General features: G+C 34.2%; 2 protein-coding genes and 1 pseudogene across 2 annotated transcripts; 1 reads left to right on the forward strand and 2 right to left on the reverse strand.

The window, feature by feature from the left end:
• Positions 1-11,622: 11,622 nt before the first annotated feature.
• On the reverse strand, positions 11,623-13,326 carry LOC129743556 (uncharacterized; annotated as a pseudogene).
• Positions 13,327-18,410: 5,084 nt separating this feature from the next.
• LOC129746275 (uncharacterized) lies at positions 18,411-19,530 on the reverse strand. The gene is made up of 2 exons (XM_055739861.1): positions 19,487-19,530; positions 18,411-19,201 (listed from the first exon to the last, which is right to left on the reverse strand). The coding sequence occupies exons 1-2, from the start codon at positions 19,524-19,526 to the stop codon at positions 18,486-18,488; spliced, it is 756 nt and encodes a 251-aa protein (XP_055595836.1). The 5' UTR covers positions 19,527-19,530; the 3' UTR covers positions 18,411-18,485.
• Positions 19,531-19,800: 270 nt separating this feature from the next.
• Positions 19,801-20,969, forward strand: LOC129746276 (uncharacterized). Its single transcript, XM_055739862.1, has 2 exons — positions 19,801-19,855; positions 19,945-20,969. The coding sequence occupies exons 1-2, from the start codon at positions 19,801-19,803 to the stop codon at positions 20,871-20,873; spliced, it is 984 nt and encodes a 327-aa protein (XP_055595837.1). The 3' UTR covers positions 20,874-20,969.
• The last annotated feature ends 6,658 nt before the right edge of the window (positions 20,970-27,627 follow it).

The following is a 27,627-nucleotide window of genomic DNA, read 5'->3' on the forward strand; positions in this document are numbered from 1 at the left end:
ATTGATTTTGACGGACCAAGAGGCTTCACAGTCACAGCTTCACGCCTCATGACGATGAGTTTTGCCAAGCCTGGTCGTTTCACCGACTTTGTGGCATTTGCGACTTTTTATCAAAGTTACAGTTGGCGGACAGTTATTAAAAATTTTATCCCGTACAACTGTGTTGGATGTTTACTCTTGGGCTCGAGCTCACGAACATCGGCTCAGGAGCAACTGACTCGCCAACTAAGCTATATCACAAGCCCATCGGAGATTATTGTTGAGTTGCGCTTCTGTTGAGTTTTTTTTAACTCCACACAAGCTGAATTCCGTGGAGCTTGGTCGAGTGCAGTGTTGCGTTATTTGAAAAGTGGTGTCTTTTTTGTCGTATTCGTAAAGTGTTATATTCAGTTATTAAAATTCCTGTTCTTTCAAGGGAAAATGAAGGATTTGTCCAAATCAACGCAACTTTCAACGCATTCTTGGTGGTACCAACAGAACCCGATTAGCAAACGAGTACTGTATATAATGTAAACATATGTATAAAGATTTTCGCAAACCGGCCTACTTAGGTTTCTGAGCTCTGGCGTCTCATGACTCAACATCATCATGAACCATCATCAGCATCGATACGGCAATAATCTGGTTCAAGAAATTTATATTTTTTTGCAGTTTTGCATTGTTGATTGAAATAAAGAAATAAGTTGCAAATCCATTTTTTTTAATTGTCTGCTATTTGGACATTCGGTTCGATAAAATAGATAATATTGAAAGTGAGGTTGAATAAGAGTAATGAATATGAGAAATATGACTGAAAAAAGACATTGTTAGTTTTGCTCACTGGGTTCTAATTCCACAGTGTTCACAAGCAAACAATCAAGGATACAGCTCACACTATTTTTCCATATTTTGGATAACGGATTTTGAATAAGCATTAACAAATAGAATTTCAGAAAACTCATTAGAAATAAGATCATTCATTAGAAATATAAAAAATCGGTTCATCCTGTAGTCCTGTGCAAGTTTCATAGCTGTTGAGGAGAAATCCTGACAAAATGACTGCTGGGACCATAAATTCTTTTCAATTTGAGCTACGATTCCTGAATTTTAACCATTTATTCCAACGTCCTTCTAGTTCCTTGATCTATTCTGAACTTTCTCCAATCCTAACCAGTTGGATGAATTGAATCTTAAGCCAAAGAAGTGTGGTAGATTCATGGTATTGCATTTTTGGCTGATTTTGGAAAGGAGCATTGAGCAATTATTGGGGTCTTATCTTTGAATTTTTACCCAATTTTTTTTCATCAAGATTCTTGGGAATCTATGGCTCGTGTTTTTACGCAATAGTTCAAGATTGATTCCAAATTACACTGGATGTTGCACAGCATGTTTGAACGTGCATATTATTAATATTTTACATAGTTAAATTTGAAAATATTTTCAATTTTAATCTTCAACGTTAAATATCTAAGAAGTTTACACTAAATCTTCATCACTGTTCATCCTCGTTCCCTGTAATTGATAAAATGGTTTTTAAGCAGTTTATAATGTAAACAGAGCTAAACACAATATGTCACTTGGAAACCTCACCAAAGTGACTTATTGTGCCCACATAATTTACAACTAATCGACGAAGAGTATGGAAAAAGAAAACTTAGTATGTAAGCATGTATTTTATAGATGCCTTCTCATAATCTATGCTTATATGAAAAGTTATTTAATTTGTCAAAAACAGATCAACTACACTGAATGGAAGTCGACAGGCACCTTCTAGTACAAATTGAAGAATTTGACCCAAGCTGTGATACAGATGTTTATTTTACATCAACAATCTTGTTCATATACCAGCATGTTGATCTACTCCTTAAGTTAATACAAAATCATAGCCGAATTGATAAAAGTGAGTTGAGTTGGTTATTGAATAATTTTTAACACCTTTATTTCAAGCGTTGCTCTTCGAATGCTTAATATTTAATTTAAGGAATATTGATGATGTCACTTTCTATGTCCAAAACAGGAAAACTATAACAGAATTCTTTGATGAATAACTATGAACTGAGCTGTACAAAGGTATGTTTTTAAAATTTGCCAGCAGACCTGATCGGTTTAGGTCATATTTAAAAAAATACATTCACATTGTTAATCTACTTCCTCATAGATCGATCTAATCGCATTATAAAATTTAAACATCCAATTATAAGAGGCCGAGTTGAGCTAGGGACATTGAAAAATCTATTCAATTTCATAATTCAAAAATCCATCAGTCATCAGAAATGGTATAATTTTAGTTTGCATATGCTATTGGTCTTTGAAATCATTCCAAATAATTAATCTAAACATAATGAATTCAAAATCAAGAGAATAACAACCATACTAATCCTTCAAAGTTTCAATAGGAAACTGAGCTGGTTTAGGATATCAGGAGCTCAGGTTTCAAGTGGTTTTTTCGCCTACTAAGATGGTTTTTAATACCCCATTACTATTCCCCCACATTCAGCGTGGAGATTTGTGGGGGAATGGCGTACAGCCATTCCCCACTTGTGCTGCACTTTCTTTCCTCCTATCGACTACAAGGACTGAAAGAAGGAGGTTCTCAAAACTGTGTTGCATAGTGCAATATTGACTATTTCGACCAATCACGGAGTGCAACCATTATGCCATTGGTCAGGAGGGCCATAGGTAGACCGTAGATGATAGCACGCTCAAGCTCAAGATTACAAGAAAAACTCTTGTTTTTATCATGATATCTTATGTGCAAAGATAAACCGTCATTAATCCATATTAGTAATGTAATGATTTCTTATTTTTATCACAGAGGCGAATCCTTTGCAAAAACGTGATATTTTCCACGTATTTACCTCGATTTGATAGGAACCTTTTAGCGAGCAGCGATGCTTGATTTGTACTTCGTGGGCATCCCAGAGAGTCTTTTTATTTACCATTTTGGCAAAAAAAAAATCAGAAAAATCACAGTTCATGGGTTTTTAAGTCATCAATGAAGGATTTCCGAGGAGATAGTGAAAAATTATTTTAACCATGTCCCTTAGTATCGAGAATAGCTCAAAAACACTTTAACTTAAAAATCTGAAAAAATAGGCATGGCAGTTTTTTATAACCAACACAATGCTGCCAAAATTTCGCTTATCCATACCCTAGGAATGTAGCTAACACAATTAAGTGCTTGAATTCGTAGCTGTAAGCTTGTGGAAAAAAGGGGCACTACTAAATACTTTTTATTATTAGGCACTATCTTAAGCTGCCTTCTTGTACTCATCCACGAGATAATAACTATTACTTCTATTTCAAAAACTTGTTACTTCAAAATTACATGTGTGAAATGGTGCAAGAGGCAAAAAACACACTTTCTAAATAAGTTGTTTATTCAATCAGTTTACTGTGAATGAAAATTGGAAAGTTTATGCCATTAAACCAGCATATTGTCATAAGACTTATCCAGATTGACAAGTCCTAACTTCTGGAATTGAAATGAACGTCCACTGCTACTGCTAAAGAAGATCAACCTAAACTTTGTTTCGAATTCTGTCGACGTTCGGTATTGATACCAATAAGTTAAGTTTCGTTCGCCTCTCTTCTACAGAAGACAATCGAATTCAAGAAAAGAAAATGATTTTAAACCAGCAATTGAGAAGTGTGTTAATTGAAGGAAAAGTTTGGCACAAGTCATGAAGTGCGATTAAACTTTTGGCTATACTATAAGTAACTATTTTGTTTTGTTCATCTTAAAGACTTATGATATGTTATCTTATCTGAAAAAAAGATTAATTGTCAACATGTTATAAAATCAAATTGTTTGTTATATTAGATTCATTTTCAAATAAGACGAAAATTTGTCATCAATCCAGGAATAAGAATTCAACACATAGAACAACTTTCAAAAGTCTCCTCCAAAACAATCGAATCACAAATGCCCCTGTGTCCTGTTCCGTTCGTAATGTCGCGTATTCTTCATCCAAAGTTTAGTTCGCCCAATTTCACCTGTCATTTGGATGATGCCGATCTCTTGGTTGACCCACATTCGACCTCAGGCCATTCGCAGTTTCCACTCACCCGACTAAGTAGAAAGGTTCCTCCGGTGTCATTAAACGAAAGTATTTTCGGAAATTGACTGATAAGAGAGTCGTTAAAGTTTACGAACTCTCATATCCGGTTCGGGTGTTCGGCCTTTTGGTTCGAGCCTTAGTTTTGCCTGGAAGAAAACGGTGAACCGGACCGGAAGAAAATCCAATCATCTTCTGGGGCTGTCCGGCACTTATCAGTTTGGGCCACACAGTTGACGGAAATTCTTTCAGCAGCACAGATTTAGGTCTTAGAGGTGTTTCAATTTAAATCGAGTGAATAGAAAATTGAGAAAATAGCCTATTGACATCAATAGAGGAATCGATCGAGGAAAGAATTTTATTGTTGAAGTAAAATTAAAGGTATTCGATTAGAGAAAGGAAAACTTCTGAGAAGAGAAAATGAAAAATTTTGCACAAAGAGGAAGGAAAAAATTATTTACAGCCAAGCTGATTCGAAAATTGGCAAAATTAACATAAAAGCAGTTTCCCCATCGACGACGTTGCAGCGGAAGAGAAACAAATTGAACAGGAAAATTAAATCGTTAAACTTGGCAGAAAGTCGGCAAAACTCAGCCCAGCAAAGTTACACCCCAAAGGTACATGACTCTTCTACCGCACAAATTTCTCGAGATGGCAAAATTTCTGCCATTCATTGGCCTATAAAGAGCTCTGCATTCATAAGGAGAGGGAAAAAAATGCAAGGTGCTGTTATAAGGATCTTTCCATTTAGCTTTTTTTTTAAATTTTCTATCAATGTGCAAACTGGAAGGCTTTAATTTAAATCTTGAAATTTATGATTCCCTATGAATTTTTAGATTCAATCAATGTTTATGAATTTTCAAATATATCAGCTTGATCAGTTCATTCATTTCAATGTAATTTATAATTTAAAATAAGACGTTTTTGATATTTGTAGTTATTTTTTTTCACAGCTTCTCGTTTTTCGTAAGAAACTTCACCTTCAGCATAATTTCCAAGGTGATTTGAAAGGTGAAAACATAACACTCCTTCTAAAGCAGCGACTTATTCAGCATTTCGGCGACTCAAACGAATATGAGCGACAATAAATTTTCAATTTGAAACGAAATTACCCACCGGCCCATTTCCGTTCCAATAAAAAGTGGCTAAATTTTGTTTCCCCACTCACTCTTTCAGACGAAACGAAGGCAAGCAATTGAAGAATTGCAATTGGAATAATAATTCCCACCAAATGCTGGTTGTAATATGAGGTGGTGAAACAAAACGAAAGTTTCACGTTTGAATTTGCTTGCCTGGTTTTCAGAATTGTTCGAATTAAATTTTGAGCGCTCTGTGTCGACAATAAAAGCCGAGTCGAGTCGAGTTTTCCAGGCGCAATTGAAAAGTTTTCTTTCCCATTGTTTGATGTGGAGGTGGGAAGGAGCCAAAATTAGGCTGCTTTGAAGGGGAATGACGAAAAAACGGTAAGGGAGCCCATTGGCAATACGAGCTGAACTGATTGGTTTTCAAAATTTCTGGAGCGTTAATTCTAAGTACTTGTTGGGGAAATTTACGAGTTCATTAGTGAATAGCTTACACTTCGTGGAATCTCGAGGAATGCAACCTTCCGGCTTGTAATCAATTGAAAATTCTAAGCAACTCTGCTCAGTAAGTACATATTTGCAGTGTAGCGATAAAATTAAAATATTAAGTACAGCCTACTTCGGTCTACATAGTCCAAAATCTTATGAATCCAATTACTCGGTCTGTTGATAGCAATAAAATAAAAACCCAAGTAGGCTTATCTCATCCATATCTCACTACCAGCACCGGGCCGAAACAAAGCGGAAAATGAAACTCAATATGGGGGCTGCAAGTGTAATCTCATTTTTCGATGTCTTTTTTCTCTCTTTCATTTTTGTCGTACCTACTGAAAACTAAGATGATTGCCGCACCGAGACCATGGGAGGCTCAATTAAGAAAGAAAATTGGCTTTTCCATCTCTCCACTTGGGTCTGAGCTTTGTACCAACCCATGAGAGCACGAGAGGTCGAGATTACATCATCATGTTCTCGATGGCCGTAAAGTTATAGACACTTTGCTATCATTATTTTTTTTCAATTTTTATTCGTTTGAAATTAAATTTTAACTTACATATAGTCTCACATTCGTTTTGTTGGAAAAGTTGAAATATGGAAAGTGGGAAATGAGAAAGTTTTCCTGCATGCACCTATGGTCATTTGATGCAAAGGCTGACAAAACAACATATCGAATCAATGCACGCATATGCTTTGAACATAAAGCATGAAAAAATTTTATGACTTAAAAATGTAAAAAAAAATTAAAAATTTACATAAGGTTTTGATTCGCTACTTTGATGTAATATTTTTACAGAAGCTCAAAACCAAAAACTGGTAGTTTTTGTTTCAAATTTATCAATTTCCAACTAAACCTCAAAAATGATTAGAAAGTGGAATAAGGAGTATTTTGGTACCGTAATCCGGGGTAAGATTGATCACTTTATTCAATATTTTTCGATTATTTTTTCTGTTAAGGGGAATGTGGCATGTTCCATATTTTTAAAATCAGTACTGGACCCCAATAAATGTAAAACATGGTTGCAGAAATGTATAAGACCACTTTAAATTTGATTAAAAAATCGATTTCGTCTCTGTTTTGAATTTCATGCTTTGAGGATACATTGATCATTTTCTATTCTGACGATTTTTACGAGTTTTCTCGATCACCATTCTAAAAGGGCTAGAAATGATTTATTTTGTACACAGAAATCCTAAGTCTAAGATTAAAAGAATTTTGAAGAATTTAACGTTATAAATAAAAGGATCTTAAGTTTTATTTTCATTTTTAAACTGTTTAGGATTTCAGTGAACAATCATTTCTGGTCATCGACCAAAGATAAAGCGCCTTTACTCGCTCTTGAAAATAAAAAAGAGAAACGGAAATTATCAGTAGATCATGAAACCTTTCGAGGTCTGTTTAGAGCTCGAAAAGTTTTTTTTTGTTTTGCATAAAAAATATTCCCCCTCACATTTATTCTGCATGATATATGCACAAAAAATAAAAAAAAAATCTGGAAATGTATCGGAATTATTAACATTATATTGCAATCTTCTTGTGCATACAGTAGTCATAGAACAGGCTCACCAACTTTACCAAACGCTTCATAGTTTATGTACAAAAACTATATAAAATCATACAATGCAGAAGATTAAAATCGTAAGAAGGTTGGATCTCACCAAATAGGTCGACAGCAACAATTTTTCGCTGATTTGGAATCATACATCCAAAAGCCACGATTTCTCAAATTTTTGTCTATTATCCGGTGATCACACATGCTTAATATTAGGAAAAACCACATCACATTGTGGAAATCATGTTATTTCACTATCATATCAACCTAAAAACTTTCTTTGAAACCCAGCTTATATTCCACCATGATTTCCTAGCTCCTGTTTTCTATGCTTCTGCTTTTGTCTTGGTTTGAGTTTGACTTGATAAAAATCTTCTTTTTCACTTCATTTAGTGAAAATCTTCATGAAGAGAATGGTATGCTATTAACACTTCGGTCTGCTTCCGATTAGTTTTGCACATTTAAGCAAGCGTTGAGAACTTATATTCTGTACTTCATGTTGTCATGACCAGGCTTGGCAAATGTCATCGTCATGAGGCGTGAAGCTGTGACTGTGAAGCCTCTTGGTCCGTCAAACTCAATTGACTGTTCCTTAACGACCAGTCACTTCGTTTGCCAGTCATTCATTCCCCATTCATTTGAAGCTAAAATAATAACCTAGTCAAGCAATCGCATTCAAACGACCGATGACGAAAAAGAAACGCATTTTTTATTATTGGTGCTCCTGCCAGCAAGCCGAAGACGACCAAAGAGGAAGAAGAAAAGCATTTATTATTATTGTTGCTCCTGCCCCGACGAAAACGAGCTTGCTCGTTTTCAGTTTTTTATTGCTATTGTTGCGCTCTGCCAGCAAGTCGTTCAATTAGTTGTACCTGCCGTCAGCAGCCGATCGAAGTGTGAAGAGATTTGCCAGTCACTTTCAGGAGAAATTTTGACCATGTGTAGGAGCTTCGCCAGTCGATGATGGAGAAATGTTGATTGTTGTCGTGCTTTGTCCGTCATGCGAGTAGTGAGGCTCCGTCAATTGAGAACAGTGCCAGTCGTTTGATGAAACAAAACTAATCGGGTCAAGCGTGACGGTCGAAATTTACCATCACTGGTCATGACAATGAAATAAAATTTCTGTTTATAACTAGCGAAAACATTCACTTTACCGCCATGATAATTGCTGTTTTGTGATAACTAATTGCATAGACTTTTCCGAAATGATCCGATGTAGTGTACAACATTTAAAATCTCTTTTTCTCCACACGAACGCAGACATTACCCAACTGCTGATTTGTCACATATTTCACCTCAAGTATCTTTATCTTCTATCCCTTTAACTTTTCTTCAAACTTTATGTTATTCTCCGCCGGTAAGGCAAAATATTTAAGTTTTATTTTGCCTTACCGGCGGAGAATAACATATAGTTTGAGGAAAAGTTAAAGGGACCAATTCGAAATTAGGGGGTTTGATTCTTCGGACACCAAATTCTTGGCCGTACTGTTTCTAAATACGCTGTAAACTGTAACTCCATGTTGTGAATAGAAGCTATTTTATCGAAATTTATCCACGTTTATCTTCACTTTTCACGATTTCAAGTTAAAATTTGGAAATTTTTCGCACGGGAACGAAAAACAAAAACACGTGCGTTTCGATTCAGCCAACGCCTACTTCCCTCCTTAAAACATTTTCCAAATAGTTTGAGCTAAAAACTACAAATGAAATTTTTTCTTTTCACATTCCTCTAGGCCCACTTACTATTTCCATTTTCCTTTTTTTTCAAATTTAACCATTTGATAAGGTTTCTATCCATTTGTCCAATACGGGCTTACTCTTGGAAAATGTCCTTCTATTTTAAATATCAAAAATTACTCGTTTGCTTCTAAATGCTTTTTGGTTTCATCAGGAAAGCTTTTTGTTTGCAAGCCTTGGAAAAAGTAGATAATTTAAGAATTTTAAATTACATTTTTAATAACAGGAAAAAATTTCAAATTCATACCAAATTTTGTCTATTTGAAAAAGAATTTATAGGCTTTCAAACGTAGAAAACAGTTTTCAAAAGTTCAAACTATATACTGAGTTATTGATGATAATGAGCATAAACTTATTGTTGGTCAAAGATACCCCGGTGATCAAAGTTTCCCCGTTTTACGGTATGCCCCCATGTTTGTAAAAATGCCCTTCTTCCAAAAACAGCCAAATTAGAATAAATTTCGTATAAAAGTTTTCAGTTTCTAGCATTTTTTTCGAAATTATACGAAAATATTGCAAGAGAAACAAAAGTTTGCAAAACATCATGGGTTAAACCAACCTTTCTCCCATGAAAATCCAGTAAAAGCAAGCGAAGTATTGAACTCTACTCTGAAAGTTTTATTTCTCAATCAATTTTCGATGATTGAGTAAGGTTGTTCAAGAATAACAAACTTGACATATGTATATCCGATGCCAATACCTCAAAAACCAATACCAACCAATACCTCAAAAATTTCTCACTTCTTGACTGGAATTCAGTTCAATATTTAGTTCAAAATAAAAAAAACCAAAATGGTATTTCTGTATTCCTTTTTCGGATTCTTTACCCAGTTTGGGAATTTCGATTTTCAATTCAGATCATCAATAGAAATTAAGAATATAGAGGTAATATGAGTTCCAGGTTCAAATTTGGTTGTGCATTTCGTACAAAATTTTATCCGTGAATTTCAAAATGCATAAGCATTTTCAAAATTTAGATTTAAATCAAAACCATCCTAAGTGTTTATTTCATGTTCAGATTCTTGATCTTAATTCTTCTGCAGAACTCAAACATAGCAATGCTTCAAAATGGCGATCCAGAACGGAAAACTCGAAACCGGATTCACCATTGAAAACTTATATTTAAATTCAGATTCAGAAGTTAGATTTAAAAAAAAAATGAATTAAGATTGAAACTCAAAACATCAAATTTTAAACTATAGATTGATGATTGAAGGCTTTGAATTTAGAGTCACAAAATTAAAACTCTGGAGTTATGATTCAGAAAACGTTTCAACTTTTGAAACAGATTGATACAGAGTTCAGATTCAAATTAAGTATTCAAAATTCGGGTTTGGGTTAAGATCGGAAATGAATTGATAACTGATTTTTTCTATGAGATTTTTCAATTAAAAACAATTAAAAAAATATTTTTTGCTCATTTGGATTATTCATATTAATTTTTTTTACATTAGTTGTTTTTGAATGAAATATGAACTTGTTTTCAATACGTCCTGGAATATTTTAAATAATAAGCCAATGTTGTAGGTAATGAATCCTTGAATAAAAAAAAAATAAAGAAATAACATTTATCGATGTTCATGATCTTCGATTTTGCTCAAGATTCTGGTAGATTTAGCCTTTTTTTTTCATTTTAGAATAGAATAATATTTTTACGGAAATCTTCAATTTCTTAAAATAAAACTAATTGTATTCTCAAATCAAATAAACTTTACTACGAAACTCTTGAGCAAATGAAAAGATATCAACCATCGATGAAAATAATTAAAATTTTCAGAACTAAAGGTAATATCTCCAAATTTTGCGATTCAAATCTGGTTCATTTTTTAGCAACAAACCTATTAATTTTTCATATTTATTTAAGGATCTGTCATGATCCTGAGAAATTTTTGAAAAATATTTCCATATGAGCTATAGCTTTTAACTTCAGCTTTCTTAGGTACTAAGTGGATTTTTTTAGAGCTCTTAATAACTGACTTACAACCTTTTTTCAGAAGCATGTTTAAAATAAAATCTTCGACTTTGAATAACTTTAAAATGGATTTTTGCAGCTTAATATTGTCATATTTGAGTCACGATACAGGCTTTCCAAAACTATAAATTTTGTATGAATCGGTTGAGAAACAAGAGAGTTTAAAAAAAAATTCTAATAAAATCAATTGCATTTTGAAAATAAAAATAGTCAAAATAGTCAAGTTTTTTTTAAAAGTTATGGTCATTTGAAGTTTATAAAATGTCATTTGATCCCTTCCGGTACATTTAGTGTTAGTTATTTTTATTTGATACCGACTCTGGTCGTGATTTTGATCTAGACCCTGATACTGATATCGATCTACGTCCTGATCCTTGTCAGTTTTTTTTTATCCTGATCATGATTTTAACCCTGATCCTGATTCCTTTTCTAATAATAATTCTAATTCAACCCTTAATCACTATCCAGATTTGATCCTGATTGAGATCTTTGTTCTTTTCCCGATCATCATCCTGATTGTGGTGTTGGTACTGATCTTGATCCAGAATTGGGATCGGGTTTAAGATCAGGATCAAGATCTTAAACCCGATCCCAATTCTGAGCTTGACCTTGATACTTTTCTGATCATAATACTTATCTGAAACCTTATCAAAATCCTGTTCTTGATCCTGATCTTTATTTTGATCTTGATACTGATCTTGATCCTGATCATGATCTTGATCTTTTCCTGATCTTGGACCTGATCTTCATTCTGATCTTGGTCCTGATCTTGATCCTGATCTTGATGCTGATCTTGATCCTGATCTTGATCCTGATCTTGATCCTGATCTTGATCCTGATCTTGATCCTGATCTTGATCCTGATCTTGATCCTGATCTTGATCCTGATCTTGATCCTGATCTTGATCCTGATCTTGATCCTGATCTTGATCCTGATCTTGATCTTGATCTTTTCCTGATCTTGGTCCTGATCTTGATTCTGATCTTGGTCCTGATCTTGATCCTGATCTTGATCCTGATTTTGATCCTGATCTTGATCCTGATCTTGATCCTGATCTTGATCTTGATCTTGATCCTGATCTTGATCCTGATCTTGATCTTGATCTTGATCTTGATCTTGATCCTGATCTTGATCCTGATCTTTATCCTGATCTTTATCCTGAACTTGATCCTGATCTTGATCCTGATTTTGATCTTGTTTTTAATTTTGATCTTGATCCTGATCTTGATCCTGATCTTGATCCTGATCTTGATCCTGATCTTGATCCTGATCTTGATCCTAATTATAATCTTGAATTTTTCGTGATCATGATCCTGATCTTGATTCTGATCCTGATCCTGATCATGATCTTGGTATTTTCCTGATCTTGGTCCTGATCCTGATCTTGGTCCTGATCCTGATCTGGATCTTAATATTGATACTAAACTTGATTCTAATCTTGATCCTGATTTAAATCTGATATTGATATTGATCCTGATCTTAATCCTGTTTATCTTGATCCTGATCTTGATCCTAATCTCGATCTTGTACTTGATATTATTTTTGATCTTGATTCTTACCTTGATCCTGATTTTGATCCTGATCTTGATCCTGATCTTGATAATGATCTTGATCTAAATTCTGAAGCTCGTTCCTGATCTTGATCCGGACCTTGATTCTGATCCTGATCCTGATCTTGATCCTGATCTTGATTCTGATCTTGATCCTGATCTTGATCCTGATCTTGATCCTGATCTTGATCCTGATCTTGATACTCATCTAGGTTCTAATCTTGATCCTAATCTAAAACTGATTTTGATTCTGATATTGATCCTTATCTTAATGTTATTCATTATACTGATCTGAATGCTGATAACGATCGAGATCTAGGTCCAAATCATTAACTGAACCTCATATTTATTCTTATTTCACTGGTTTATTCAACTTTGCCTTATTTCTCACTCGGAAAGTGTTAAAAGGGATACTGATATCTTTTCTTTTGAAATTTTATTTGATTCCGCATTTCGTTCTGTCAGCTCCAGTATTTATGATGAATCAGCAACTCTAAAATAATTATACAACAATTCCAGATGTCTTGAGCGTTGGTTGCTTAAAAAGATCGATAACAGATTAATGCTCGTTTGTTTAACTAAGCGTTGTTGCTAAATTACAAATAAATGGGATTGAATGATCCCATTTCATTTTGTCAAAATTCAAAACCTCAGGTGATGCTTTAATTTCTCTTATGAGGAAAATCGATGAGATGTGTCATCAAACAAAATTGAATTAAAACAAAAACAAAAAAGAATGAAACCAATTTTTTTCTTTCTGATTGCATCAGAGGAGTCGAAACACAAACTTTCTTCGTAATCTAACCGCATACCTACATGAAACAATCAGAGAAGAAAACACAAATTCGATACCCGTGTTCCAAATTCCCACAAATACATACCTTGCTGATAGCTGCTCATCGTTCACTCAAATGTGTGTCCTTGTCCAATCCCTTGGCGTGAGGATGTGGACGTCGTGGGTGTGTTTGTGTAAGGCTAATCCGAGCCCCCTCGCTAACCCTCAAACCCCCAACTAGTTAAGTTCAGATATTGTCGATTCGTGTTCTTCAAAGTTTGCACCTTTGACTAGCAGCGCCTAGAATCCCAGCATCAGCAGCATCAGTTTGCCGACACGGGCCCAACATTGATTGCTCATCATCACACAGTCGTCCACAATATCGGTTTTGCAATCAGCATCATCACCATTCACTGAAACTGAACACCGGAGATTGTCGCTGGCATTCTGGATTTTGTTGTTGCTATCACATGCGATTCGATTCGATCCGATCGATCCGGGCTTTAATTGCACACCTGCAAAGAGGCACAGAACAAGAAAGGGACAAATTTCACTACAAGAAGCTGGGCTGAGAAGGTGGTGGCGGTGGCTGAGGGAAGTACGTGGTTAAGTGAAAAAGGGGGGCTGCCATAATCGTTAAGTCGAGCATATTGCAAACACGATACAGATGTCCCAACATGTGGAGACATGTGGATTGATTTCGCTATTTCGCTTCGACCGAAGAGTGTTCCATTATAGTCTTTAAAGTGGTTCGTGAAAGGGCGAGAGTAAATCTCGAATTGTACGTGTTCCATTATCGTGGTTAACCTCATAGCAGAATGTTTTCAATTTGGGATTGATTTTTGTAAGAGTTTTCATTTGAAATTTAAGGTTAGGTTCTAGGGATAATGCCATAAAACTAGGTGAAATTTTTTACCGAACTTTAACTTTTCTAAGAACATCAAACCAAAAATATTTGATTGAAACGACCGTTTATTGATTGCATTTTAAATATGGAGTATCAAACAATTGGCTACAGCATTACCTAAACCTACTCCTTCTTCGATGTATTAGCCATTGAACCCTGATTCATATTTTTTTTTCTTCTCAAGATACCCTTCATCCAATCATCCCATCGATCTCATCAGTAAAAGAACAACACATCTGTACACTCTGAATGGTTCGAGTTCAATCTCCCAGACATCCTTAGGTCGCCCTCATCAATCAGTAGGTATGGGCACGATGCAGTAGATAATTTTGTCAGCAGAAGTAAATCTTATGCAAACATTTACGCTTCTGTCTTCCGCCGAGAGTGTCAAAGGACTCAGCAAAATTGGGACTGACACAATGATTGGGGTCGAATCTGGTTGATCATGAAATGTGGAGCTGTCCCCTGAAGTGAAAGGAAGCAATGAGAAATTGGCGGGAATCAGATTATCTCACCGGATTTGGGTTCTTGTTGGAAAACATCACAGGAATGAAGATATTTTCGGAAATTTATCTGTGATGATGATAAAGTGCAACTTTGATGTTTTGTGGTTGAAAGAAAACATTACAAACTCACACCTTTTCTGTTCACTTTTAAATAAACTGTGACACATTTAAGCTAAAAAATCAGAAGTTTAAGAGTAAACACAGTGATTGGCGTTTCGAAATTCAAATTTAGCTAAAAATAAAAATACCAAAAATTCACAAAAACTATGAAAATTGATTTATAAAACACATTTTTTACTCCCGGCCATCACACAAACTCAAAACACAAAATATATCATATTAAAAGTTCAAATCAATACTACTTGAAAATGAATTTAAAACAGTGTAGTATAAATAAGCATTTGAAATCAATATTTCCGAAACACTAGCAAACGAATGCGATTGAAAATTTCAAATAAAACCAGAATGTGAAGCTTCGACCATAAGAATGAATGCATATAAGAAGAACACATAAAATATAACACGAGATTTAAAAAAAAATTAATCCGAATTAATATCAAAATCGGTGAGAAATTACCCATGATTAAAAATTGATTAGCAAAATTTTAAAACACAAGGCAACAAAATTCAAAATTTTCAGAAGTTCAGAGAGTAAAAAAGCTTATTTCGACTAATTTTGGAGCATTGAGTTTTTATCTATCAGTTTTTGTTTTCCAGATATCTTTTGAAAATAGGTTTAATTTATTAAATAAATTTGTAAACTTTTTTGGGAAAAAACTGCAGAACATTGAAATTATAAACTTTAGAACATTGGAAATAAAATAAACATAAATTTTTGACTCAATTCCCGATGACCACAAATAATTATGACTACTGTGAAAACAGTTATTGAAGTTTTCTTTTCGTAAATTTTCTCAAAATCTGCCAAAAAAAGGGAATTTGGATGAAAATTTAAAAAAAGATTTAAACGAAATTGAATCTTGGATGTTTCTTGTAGCATAAGTTAAATTGTTTCGCAATCATCCACAAAGTTTTAAGAGTTTGAATTTTCATTCGAAGTACTCAAAAACTTTCTTGGATGATGTCATTAATAGTTCTATTTTTATCTATTCATATTAAAAAAAAACCTGAAAATGCATATTTATTAAAACTTTTTATCTTTAAAATAAAAATATCTAGGTGAAATTTGAATACTTGATTCAATAAACTATAGGATATTGATTCAAAGTAAGCTTTAAGTTTTTATGTAGGTTAATTAGTTTACCAGACACTTCAATTTTACACAAAATTAATAAATTTTTGAATTTCTAATCAACTTAATTTACATTTCTATTCCATATTTACAAAAAAGAGTTGATTTTGCTATAATATCTTAAATTTGAAAAAAAAAATTTGAATCATGACTAGAAATGTGAAATGTGTTGTTTTTTTTTCAAAATACATCATTAATAAATAAATTCAGTGTACAAAAAAAAGAAAAAAAAAATTATTCAATAAAATTATAAAGCGCAGATTTAATAGTTCATAATTTTTAGCTCTGAATATTTTTTCGCAGTCAGTATAAATATAAGGTCCTGGAAAGGACAAAAGATAGAAATTATGGTTTTCTTATTAAAAGTTTAGATTTTACGCTGGAAGATGGTATGTTTTAATTGCACTAAAATAAAGAATTGAAACACAAAGAAAAACGTATCTTTAATATTATTTAAAAAAAAATCAAAAAGTTTGGCTATAAATTTTGGTAATTTAAAAAAAAAAATCCAAACAAAATATTGAGACAACAAAGGAAGAAGAACACGCTTATAAACACATTCATAATATTGGGATCAGGATAGCTACATAACTAATGCACATCGAGAATAGTACCTAATACAACCTTTTATATATAGTTTTTGAACTTTGAACTATATTGACGAATAATGTGCATTAACTCTTCTTGAAGCTATCTCTTACATTTTATTGAATTATTTGACCCGTAGAAAGCTTTAAGTCGAAATAAAGTGTAAGAATGCCCAAGTAAAATAACATATCAGCTACTACGAAATGATATCAATAATAGCAGGATTTTAAGACTTCATTTAGTTGATATTTTTTTCTTTGGAGAGAAAGGGAGATGTGTGGTGCACCAGTTAACAAACAGCAACATACTGCATAGTCAGCGTTAATCGTGTGTAGCGTTACGAATACATCCGACTTTAGCTATCGCTTTTCCTTTTTGGGCAGTAGCAGTCAAACGAATAAGACGTGTGTGCCTTGCGTGTAGTAACTTTGTAATTCGGGTGATTTCCCATAGGTAATTAGATATTGCACAGAAAATATAAGTCTTTAAACATTTCAGAACACATTTTTTTTTATGAACAAATTAAAGAAACAGTATTTTAGTGCTTATTTTTTCATGATTCATTTGGTAGCTCTTGGCGTCCTGAACTCCAACCTTTCGTCAGATTTTATCTATCAATTCCAGTTTTGTTGAAATGGAGTTAGAAATTTGAAAATGAATCAGATTAAAAAAAAATGATATCGAGTTTGTTAATTATACTTTATTCAATTTAGAAATAATATTTTGATGATCAATGATCTAAAAAAATTAAATTCTCCAGTTCTTTTTTAATTTGGAAAGATATCATTACAAGTGCTTCTGATCTTACTTAAAAAAAAGGGCTTCATTTTATTTAACAAATTTGTTGAAGCCAACAAAATAATTTAATTTTTGCTTTAGAAAAATATCTTAAATTCAGTTTGGTCAAAAACTTTTATAAATGTTCCCTAAATTCTCGTATGATACAGAATGCGAAAATCAAACGAAAAGGAAACTCCTATCACTTTATTTTGCAAATAACTTGCGGTCTTGGGGAAATTAAATAACTGATTTAAAAACTTTATTTTAAAATTTTTGCTATGTTTTAAAGTTTTGTCAAAAATCAACAGAAATTTATGAAATAATTTCAACTTATGTTTTAAAAAACATAAGCTTTTTTTGCCGCCGACCGTTGCCTAGAGGATAGCGTTTAAGTCTTCTAAGCCAGAGGTCATAAGATCGATTCTAGGTCACGGCATACATAGTACTCTTTCTGTGGGCTGGTGGTGTTAGCATTAGTAAGATGCTAGCCATTATATCCTTTAAAGATGTACGCTTTAGTGTTAAGTATTATTTAGATCTCTTCAAAGAAACATGAAGTTTCACTGAGATCCTATATGTGTGTGTTCGTTAACAAAAACTTATAGAAAAAAAAATTGCATATTCATATTCAGGGCATCAAGAAAAATGCGGCTGTGTGTAATATTAGAATTATAAGTTGAGTATTGAAATAGAAGAACAAGAAAAAAACAAAAATTTAGATTGAAATTGGTTTCTTGAAGAATATTTGATATCAGCATTGAGTTTGTTATGACATAAACGATTTGTTATAATCGAAGTGATTAGTAATAGTTAAATGGCAAAGATAACATCACTTGAAGGTAATGAGGAAGGCTTTGCCACGAACAATCATTTTTCTATATGGAACTTCAATGTGGGCGACGCCATCTAAGGGTCCAGGCAACAAAATTCATGCATCTAGCCATGGTAACCAATGTGTGTCATTGAAAAACAAATCAGCTTAAAATGTATACCTGTTGGAAGTAAGTATTGCAGAGCCTGATTGATCTTTTGAATAAATTAGTAACCAAATATTTGCCATCCGGAAGACACTCGATTTGATTTGGTAACCATCATTATACTTATGTCTAAATAGAAAAAAAAAATATAAAAAGACATTTTTAATTTTTAAAACCCTTATGAACAATTTCAAGCTACTGAAAGGATGCTGGAACAAAAATTCCGAGCAAAAGGATCAAAGTTCCATTTATTTATCATTGCATGTTTATCATTCTACCCATTAAGGGAAGTTGGTATACCCATACAACTGTACCACTTAACGACCATAAACCCAAGTTGATCATGGCTGGTTAAAATATTAACAAGGCTTGTTCCATTCTGCAACGGGAACAAATAGATTGTCACTCCGGGTGCCATATCCGGTGGCATTTCGACCGTCACTCCCGTCACTTTTGCTGGGCCTGAATTGAGCGAAGAACGTACGAAAATGTGTGTATGAAGTTCCCTCTTCAAAAGCGCACATTGAGAAACCTGACCAATGGTGAACATTTTGTTGTTGGAAGTTTCCGGCGCTATTTGCTGACCCATGAAGTCCCGAATAGGGTCGCTAGAAGGTGTATTTGGCCGGGGATTAGAAGCTGGATACAAAGGGTTTGATGTTTGGGGGCCATACGAGGGTCCTGATCCCCCATAGGAGTTGTGCCAATTCGTAATAGAAGGTGATGGTGCACTTGAACCCGAACTTGGTTGTACAGGATCCGTGCTTGGCTTGGTGTCATAAGATACAACCGGAGCGAAGCTGTATCTCTTTCTTGTTGGCAATCCAGGGGAGTCTGGAACATCCGTCGCTGGAAGCACTCTTGAAGAGCGCCTCCAAGATCTTCGTGAAACGCCGTAGCTTCTAATACCAGGTGCGTTCGTAGACGGTGAGGCAATAGCTGCTAGATCATCATCACTGAAAAGGGATTCCGTACTGCTATTCAAGAGGCCTACGATTTAAAAAAAAATCAAATTTATATTAATGGTAGAAGTTATTGAAATAATTTATTTTTGAAAATCACATTGCATTCGCTGAACTTTAATTCAAGAACACGTTGAATTAAAGTTCGCGTTGCAATGAACATTTTTTAATTCGAACTAACGAGTCTATAGTCTCTTTTATTTGAACTTGTAAATAGCCTGTACACTTCAGGTATCAGAAAGGCTTAAAGTCGGCACGTAATTCAGACAAACGGGAAAATGGTGCCTAGTCTTTTTTCACACTGCACACTTACATATCACCAGAAAGACAAATATAAAACTGTTCCCATTCATCTTTAAAAATGAAAAACTCAATTAACATTTTTTAATCAGGCTTTATATATTGTAACATTTCTTGTCATAAATTTGCTCAATGAATAATTATGATAATTTGTCATTCTTGGCAAATGAAGCATCATTTTTAATCAATGTTAATCAACATATCTTAAACAAAACAAAACACATTTATAAATCAATTTTTCAGTATACAATTGAGTAAACATGCTTGGCTATTTGTCCTATAAAATGCTCTAGCTCTGAGAAAGCAACTTATTATTCTGATTTAAAAATGTTTAAACTGTTGATAACACTTCTTTCAATACATATATCTCTAAGTGTTGCTGGTAGGTATCTCAATGCGTGAGTAAGCTAAAAAGCTTAGTTGATGCTGAGTAAAACTTTAAATACCCATTTTTTGTTTTGATTTTTTTAGCTACCTTCAACAACTATATTGCGCCTCAGTTCAGTGATGATGCGACTGACTATGATGACCCGAATGATGAAACATTGTTTTCAGATGACGAGTTTCCACTATTTCCAGGAGAGAAGGATCTCATAAAAGATATCTCTAAGCCGAATTCTCCAAAAGAGTCAAAACCTCAAACATCGTTTGGACAAGACCCTGATAACGAAACACCTAAGCCGGCATATGGAACAAACCGATTTACTCCACGCACAGAATCTCCTAAAGTAAATTCTGTGCCATCAGGAATCGATCCATGGAGTCCTGGTAGAACTCAAAAGCCAACTTGGCAAGACGATAGTAGTCTACTGATAACTAGGAAACCAGCTACAAGAGCATATTCTAGATACCAACCTTCTTCTTACGGTGCAACAGAGTCAAACTCTGATCCAGGGGCAAATTCCGCTTTACCCTCGGGTCCATCGAGTAGTTATCAGCCAGGCTATTCAAGATTTTACTTCACTCGAAGCCCGGTAACACCTATAATCAATCCTTCAGCCCCGAGTAACCCACCTTCTCTTACAACCGGCTCCACATCAAACCGCGTCATTGACCTCACCGACCCCATTATTCGAGACGCTACTGGTCAGCATATCGCTTCGGAATCCCAAGCCAATCAGTTCTACATCTTGGGCCAAGTATCTGGATGCCGGTTGACCAAAACTGACAAACACATGCACACGTTTAGCCATTCAGCGGCGACCTATCGCAACTCCAGAGTTTCCGGAGTAACTGCGGAGGCTACTCCGGAACTAGGAACTGGACTGACCTTCTACCTGGTCCAGCTGCCCAACGGAGAACGGGTTGTGCGGATTGCCACCAGCGAGGAAACAGCGGGACGAGTTACGCTCAAATGGTATACTTGTGATCAAGCTAAAACGCGAGTTGGTTACCAGTAGAAATTTGTTTTGGTCGAATACACAGCTAATAATAAAATGATATTCTCGAAAAAAAATGATTAAATGGAAAAGAGTAGGCTTATGCCAATCCGACAACACGTGTTTTTTTGCGTTGTGAAAAAAACTTCGAATTGAAAGAAGTATTCGATGAAATGCTAGATGATTTTATAAAAGTACTTAGTGACTGTATTGAAGGAATTGCTTGAAGTGTTTTGAACGAAATTCGTTATAAACTGGCTAAAGGTTTGGTGTGTTGAAAATTTCTTGCGAGAGTTAGATGTTAGTGATTTCTTCTGTAGTGAACTTTTTGCATGGCCTGCTTTGATTTCTTCATGATGATTGTTTTATTATAGAAGCTTGCTGAAATTTCTTCACGAACGTTGAGGGCTGAAGAAAAGTTTAGTTTCATCATTCGTTCATCATCATCGTCAGTGTACATTAGGGTGAAAGCACTTATAATTGAATAGGTACCAGTCATGGAACAATCGTAAATCACGTACCGTTGTTTTATGGGCACATTATCAAGATGCAATAGATCAAAGAGCTTGTCAGATCAAAGCAATCATTAGAGCAAGTTCACTGGTGTTGGGAAAAAGTGGTAGATCTGTGGCCTTCAAGTTTTTTAACAACACGTGTTGTAGTTTCGCATACTGTGATGCAAAAATAGCAATATTTCTATAACATACGGCTGGGATAGAAACAGTGCTGTATAAAAATACAACGCCCAAAGATCTTGAAAACATTTTTGTATGGTAAAATTATCAAAATGTCAAACTTGTACCACTTTTTCCCAACACCAGTGAACTTGCTCTTACATATTTGAATTTCCAATCATGTTTAATCACAGCTGGTGCATTATAAAAACCATGAAATTGTCAGTATAAAAGTTAGCCTAAGTTCTCAATTAAGTTACAACTAACAGTTAAATTAAATTTGTAGATTTCGGTCCATTGCACAGTGGTCCAGAAATGAAATTTAGCGGGAAACAATTATTTACGCTCTCGCCTTAGGTTTAAGACATTTGGTGTCCAAGACAAAGTTATACAATATTACAAAGCGCTACTTTTGAATGAACCAATTTTAGGGTGGTTCATAAAACTCCTTAGATACGAAAATTATTTTTTTACTGTAATTGGATTGTGCTGTATCATGTTCTGCAATTATGTAGAACAACATGATTCATGAAACTTTGTAGAATACTTTGAATGTCGCTTTGTAATGTTGTATAATTTTGTCTTGGACACCAAATGTCTTAAACCTTAGGCGAGAGCGCAAATAATTGTTTCCCGCTAATTTTCATTTCTGGACCACTGTGCATTGGTTTCTGATAAACGAGAATACTGAGAACACGAATTTCTTGCAGTGCTAAATATGTTAAGTTAGTTCTGAGGAAAATGGTTGTATAAGTTATCTTTTTGTTTATTCGTTCCCATTGATTGAAAAATGAGAATTTTGACAAAGCAGTTTTGAGCTTTATTGAATCATGCATGTATTTTACGGAACGATTCAAAATGTTTTACAGTCTTGAACACAGTTGTTAAATGAATTAAAATCTTTTATATCTTGATCGAGAGTAATGTCAGAAAAAATCATAATGTTATTTTTCACGAGTTCCTTAAAATCGTATACTTAAGTTTTTTGAAGCATTACTTCGCCAAAACTAAAAACATTTTCGTTTATTAGCAGAGGCTAACTGATGTCATTGTGTTCGTTTATTAATGCAGAAGTTCAGCCCTCATTAAACAGCTTGGAAGTTGGTGTCTCACAAGGCAGCAATATAGGACCTTTACTGTTTTTACTACACATCAATGATTTCAGCGAATTACCGCTGCGTGAAATATCTCGCCTATTCGCTGATGATTCAGCCTTATTTTATCCTGAAAACCTTACTAATGCTATTTAAATTAACATGAAAGAAGATTTAAAACACCTTCATAAATATTTTTCAGCTAACCTCATGACACTCAATCTTGCTAAAACGAAGTACCTACCGTAATCAGGGGTAATATTGATCACTTTTTTCAATATTTTTCGATTATTTTTCCTGTTAAGGGGAATGTGGCATGTTTCATATTTTTTAAACCAGAACTGGACTCCTATGAACGTAAAACATGGTTGCAGAAATTTATTGGACTACTTTAAATTTTATTTAAAAATCGATTTCGTCACTCTTCAGGAATTGATGCTTTCGGGTTACATTGATCAGTCTCCATTTTGACGGTTTTAACGAGTTTTCTTGATCATAAAGGATACAAAACACCTTCATAATTGTTTAAAAATTCTTATTTATCAATTTTACCTGGCTTTTTAACGTTTTCTTTTCAAAACATTTATAATCGAAAAAAGCCATGATGCTGCATACATCTAGGGGCAAAAATTATAATAAAGACTAAATTGTTTTAGCTTTAAAATACAAATGAAATTTTACCGTCACACATTCCCTTAGGCCCTTCCACTATTTCCATTTACATTTTTTCTTAAAAGTTAATCATTTGATAGAATTCCTATTCATTTGTCCAATAAGGGTTTACTCTTGGAAAATGTTCTTAATTTTTTAATATCAAAAATTTATCATTCAATGACTATATTAAAATAACACTATAACTGTACATCTACAAAGAATCAAAGTTGTTCTTTCACATTCAACCACCCGTTTGTTTCTAAATACTTTTTAGTATCATCAGGAGACCATTTTTTTTGTGAGCCTTGAAAAATAAAGATATTTTAAAATTTTGAAATTACATTTTTACCAACAGGAAACTATTTCAAATTTAAAAAAAATTGTCTTTTAGATACTCAATTAATTGGTTTTCTATCGTAGAAAACAGTTTTCAAAAATTCAAACTATAGACTAAGTTATTGATGATAATGTGGAAAAATGTATTGATGGTCAAAGTTACCCCGTTTTACGGTGCTTAATTTTTCACTACACCAGGAGAAAAAAATCAAACTAATTGCAATTTCAATCTATCCAATACAACTTTAGAGACGGTTACTAGAGTGTCCATTTCCCGGCCATTTTTGCGTTCCCGGAAATCGGGAAATCTGGCGATCCTTTTCTCGGGAATTCCCGGGATCCCGGGAAAATTGAAAATGAAGATTACAACATGGAGATCTTAATCCTCTACTGCGTATGAATTCTTACTAATATGGATCTATTAAATCTAAAGTAGTACCTAGTGTTGCTAAATATTTCAAACTTTTTTAATGCGTCAAAAATTCAATAAGAAGATTTATAGAATTTTGGCTTCTTTCAAATATTTAAGACTAAGCCAGCAAGGTTACTGATCACACTGACATGACACTTAGAACCCAAATTCAACCATTTTCAGGATATTTTTTTTGTCAAAGTTTGTAGGTTTGCAAAACCGACGAAAAAATTAACCTGTTGAGCCCGATTTTATCGTAAAAATTGCCTTTTTTAAAGTTGGATGGCACTTTCTAACTGGGATAGCATTTCTCAAATCGATCGATGCGCACTCTGGAATCGATATTGCGTACTGTTGGAAAAATTATCCATCCAACGAAATCGAGTGTCAAGTCAGTATGGTCAGTGGTAGGACCATCATTTTCCTTGCTCAATATGAATCATTTTTCCATTTTAGATTGTGTAAATTTGTAGTAATTTAGAACAATTTACTGGCTTTGAGAATTCCTGGGATTTTTAAGCGTTTCCCAGGATTCGGGAATTCCCGATTTTTTCTAATTCCCGGGATTTCCCGGGTAGGACACTCTAAAGGTTATCAACTTCAAGTATCTGGAAATAATTTTAGATGAAATTTTATAATGGTCATCCCTGAGCGGAGTTTTCAGGAGGGTGAAAGCTTTTGTTCCACGTCATATTTTACTTTGATATATTTCGCTTTTGTGTTTAAACGGGAGATACAATTTAGTATCTGTTTGGGGCAGGGCGTCATTGTCCCTTGTTTCTCGTTTACAAACCCTTCAAAATCGTTTTCTGAAAACCATGCTCAATTTTCCTTTTTTCTACCCAACCAATTAAATTTATTCTAATCGTTCTTACAGTACATTACCTATCTCCACACTTTGTTTTCTACAAACTATATCCTATGTTTCCGATAACTTACACTCTTCAAACAATAATCAAAACTTAAGATGCAATGTTGGTTTGCGATATCACAATACTCGTCAATCTCACCAGTACAAATTCAACTAATTTTGGCCAATGTCGAATTTCCTTCATCGGTCCAACAAAATTCAACAGCCTTCCGGAAGAAATAAATAACAGTTCCAATAGAAATATTTTTAAGATCACACTTATGCAGTACTACAAGATAACTGTAACCGAAGATCAACCCACAATTTATTTTAGTCCATTTTTATTTTCTTAGCAATAAATTTAATTTTAATTATGTTGTTTTAGTCCTATTCTTAGTTTCTGATTTTATATATAGATAAATAATTCTTTTAAATCTTAGTTTTTCATTTTTCATTAAATAGATCAATAATGTTTCTCTCTAAAGGAATATTTTTCCACTGCGATTCCATTTAAACATGTCTCGTTACATTTCATCACATTTAATACTTACGTACTTAATGATCCAGCGCCCATCCTCCGGTGCATAGGGCCGTGGTAAAAGACCTCCACTGTTGACGATCCGGAGCCAGCGTCTTCACCTCTTCACCGAGTTTCTGGGTCTGCCTCTTCTTCGTTGTCCTTCTGGATTCCAGTCTAGCGCCTCCCTGCAAATCTCGTTTTCATCTTTTCGTAGCGTGTGCCCAATCCATCTCCACTTACGTTCCCGAATCTCGATTTCTAGCGGCCTTTGATGACACCGGCGATGTAGTTCCTCATTCGAGATCCAGTTGCCAGGCCACCAAGCGCGGATGATATTCCGCAGGCAGAGGTTTACATCACATTTAATGATCATTTTGAAAGTTTTGACTGTAATTCAAATTTTCTCGCGTTTCTAAGTAGGTATTAAGTTTGAAGAGTGTGGTGTTCAATAAGATATAAAGTTACGTCTTCGACAAAGTTGTTCAGTGAAAAATTCTGCAAAAATCATGAATGCGTTTTTATATCAATACGAAGATTTTTAGACCCCTGCCCTTTTAGACCCTTTTTTTTAGACCCTTAGGTTTGAGAAATTCCAACCTTCTGAATTGGAAGTAGGCGACGACTGGATAAAATCGCACGTGTTTTTTTTTTCGCCTCCAAAATCTAAATAAAATTAACGATTTCTTCGCGAAATTTTAGAAAATTTGTTACTATGTGATATCAAAATGAAGCTGGATCGGTACAGCTCAAGTGTCCGCTGGAATTTTTGGTGGAAGCGTGATAGAAATCGAAAATTTACCTAGAAAAAGGAATCTTTCTCGGAGTAATCATGTGAGCTGAAAGATTCTCGATTGTAAAAAAACAAGTGTAGCAATTTCATGAGTAAAAACATATAAATAAATTGGTGTAATTTCGATATTACGAGAAAAACGGAGAAATAAAGTTGTGCGGAACTATTTCAAAAATGAAAGTTGTGTTCCGGGAATAATTTTGTGAGGAAAATGACAAATCAGGTCTAGTGATTTGCTTCAAAGATCTGTTTGCTTGGAAAAGCTTACAAATGATTGGCAAACATTGTGTTTTAATGTGAAAAACTAACAGCAGACCGGACGCGTTTTTTTTTTCGTTCTCCAAGTGATGCACAGGGGAAGAATTTGAATGTTGCCACCCGAAAGGGTGAAATTTAGCTTTAAAATTGTGTTTGAAAATTGACCTATGGGAATCTGAACCAGAAAAAAGGAAATTAAAAAATTTTTAAGTGATATTTTTCGGAACTGACCCAAAAAATGGGATAAGTTAAGTGAAAATGTAGTTCAATTAAAAATAAGAGCATTGACATGCAGCGAGATGTCTTTCGATTTTTATGAAAAAACGTGGTTATACTGTTTTTATTGTGGAGTATTGGTGTAATTGGTAGAATACTAGACTGTGGGAGGTTCTGGGAGCACTGTTTGAGAGCTGTCACGTGTTTTTCTGCTTAAGTAAAAAATGAAGATTTGTGCGTGATATTGAAAGTTTTATTTATTGATTTTTTTGTCAATCGATGATAGATGTTTTAGTGCGGTAGTGTTGTATGAAATAAGTTTAAAAAAGTGAAGAGCAGTTCGAAAATTTCGCGATGAAAATTGTGTTTTCTGGTCTGTTGATGACGTGCAAGCGAAAAGAGTTACGCAGGGGGGTGATGTATAGAAGTTCCAGCTAAATTGACAAACAGAGTGCGCTGTCGTCACTTCCTACAAAAACTTCGTACCCCGTTCCTCACCCCTTCGATGAGTACTATTTGTGAGAATGTCTATGGAAATAAGACCCCATACGAGCTAAGTATACGTTTTATATAAATTGTTTCCTAAATGCTTGCTAACTTCTATTGCAGGAATGAGAACAAAAATGTTGACATTTCCTCAGCGTGACTCAGTAGGTTTTATTCAATTTTTGAAGCTTGCATGCAACATTGCAAAAAAAATTATGGATCGTTTCCAATTTACTGAAACGATAAAATCTTATCGACGTTCCGAAAGCTCTAGAAGGTTTCGTTAAGTAGAAACAGAACAACCGAAGTTGCCAAAATCACTGACAAAACTGTGTCATACATTTTAATGCAAATTTTCAACATTTTTGTTTGTTTCAAAAGCTCGCGAATTAAGTGTACTTCTATTAGATATATGTATTATTTTTCTAGATCTTATTAGCTCGCAGCAACAGATTCGTGAGCTTTGTTATATTTGAAATATTTTA

Source organism: Uranotaenia lowii, chromosome 2 (assembly GCF_029784155.1).
Source record: "Uranotaenia lowii strain MFRU-FL chromosome 2, ASM2978415v1, whole genome shotgun sequence".
NCBI classification, from domain to species: Eukaryota; Metazoa; Arthropoda; class Insecta; order Diptera; family Culicidae; genus Uranotaenia; species Uranotaenia lowii.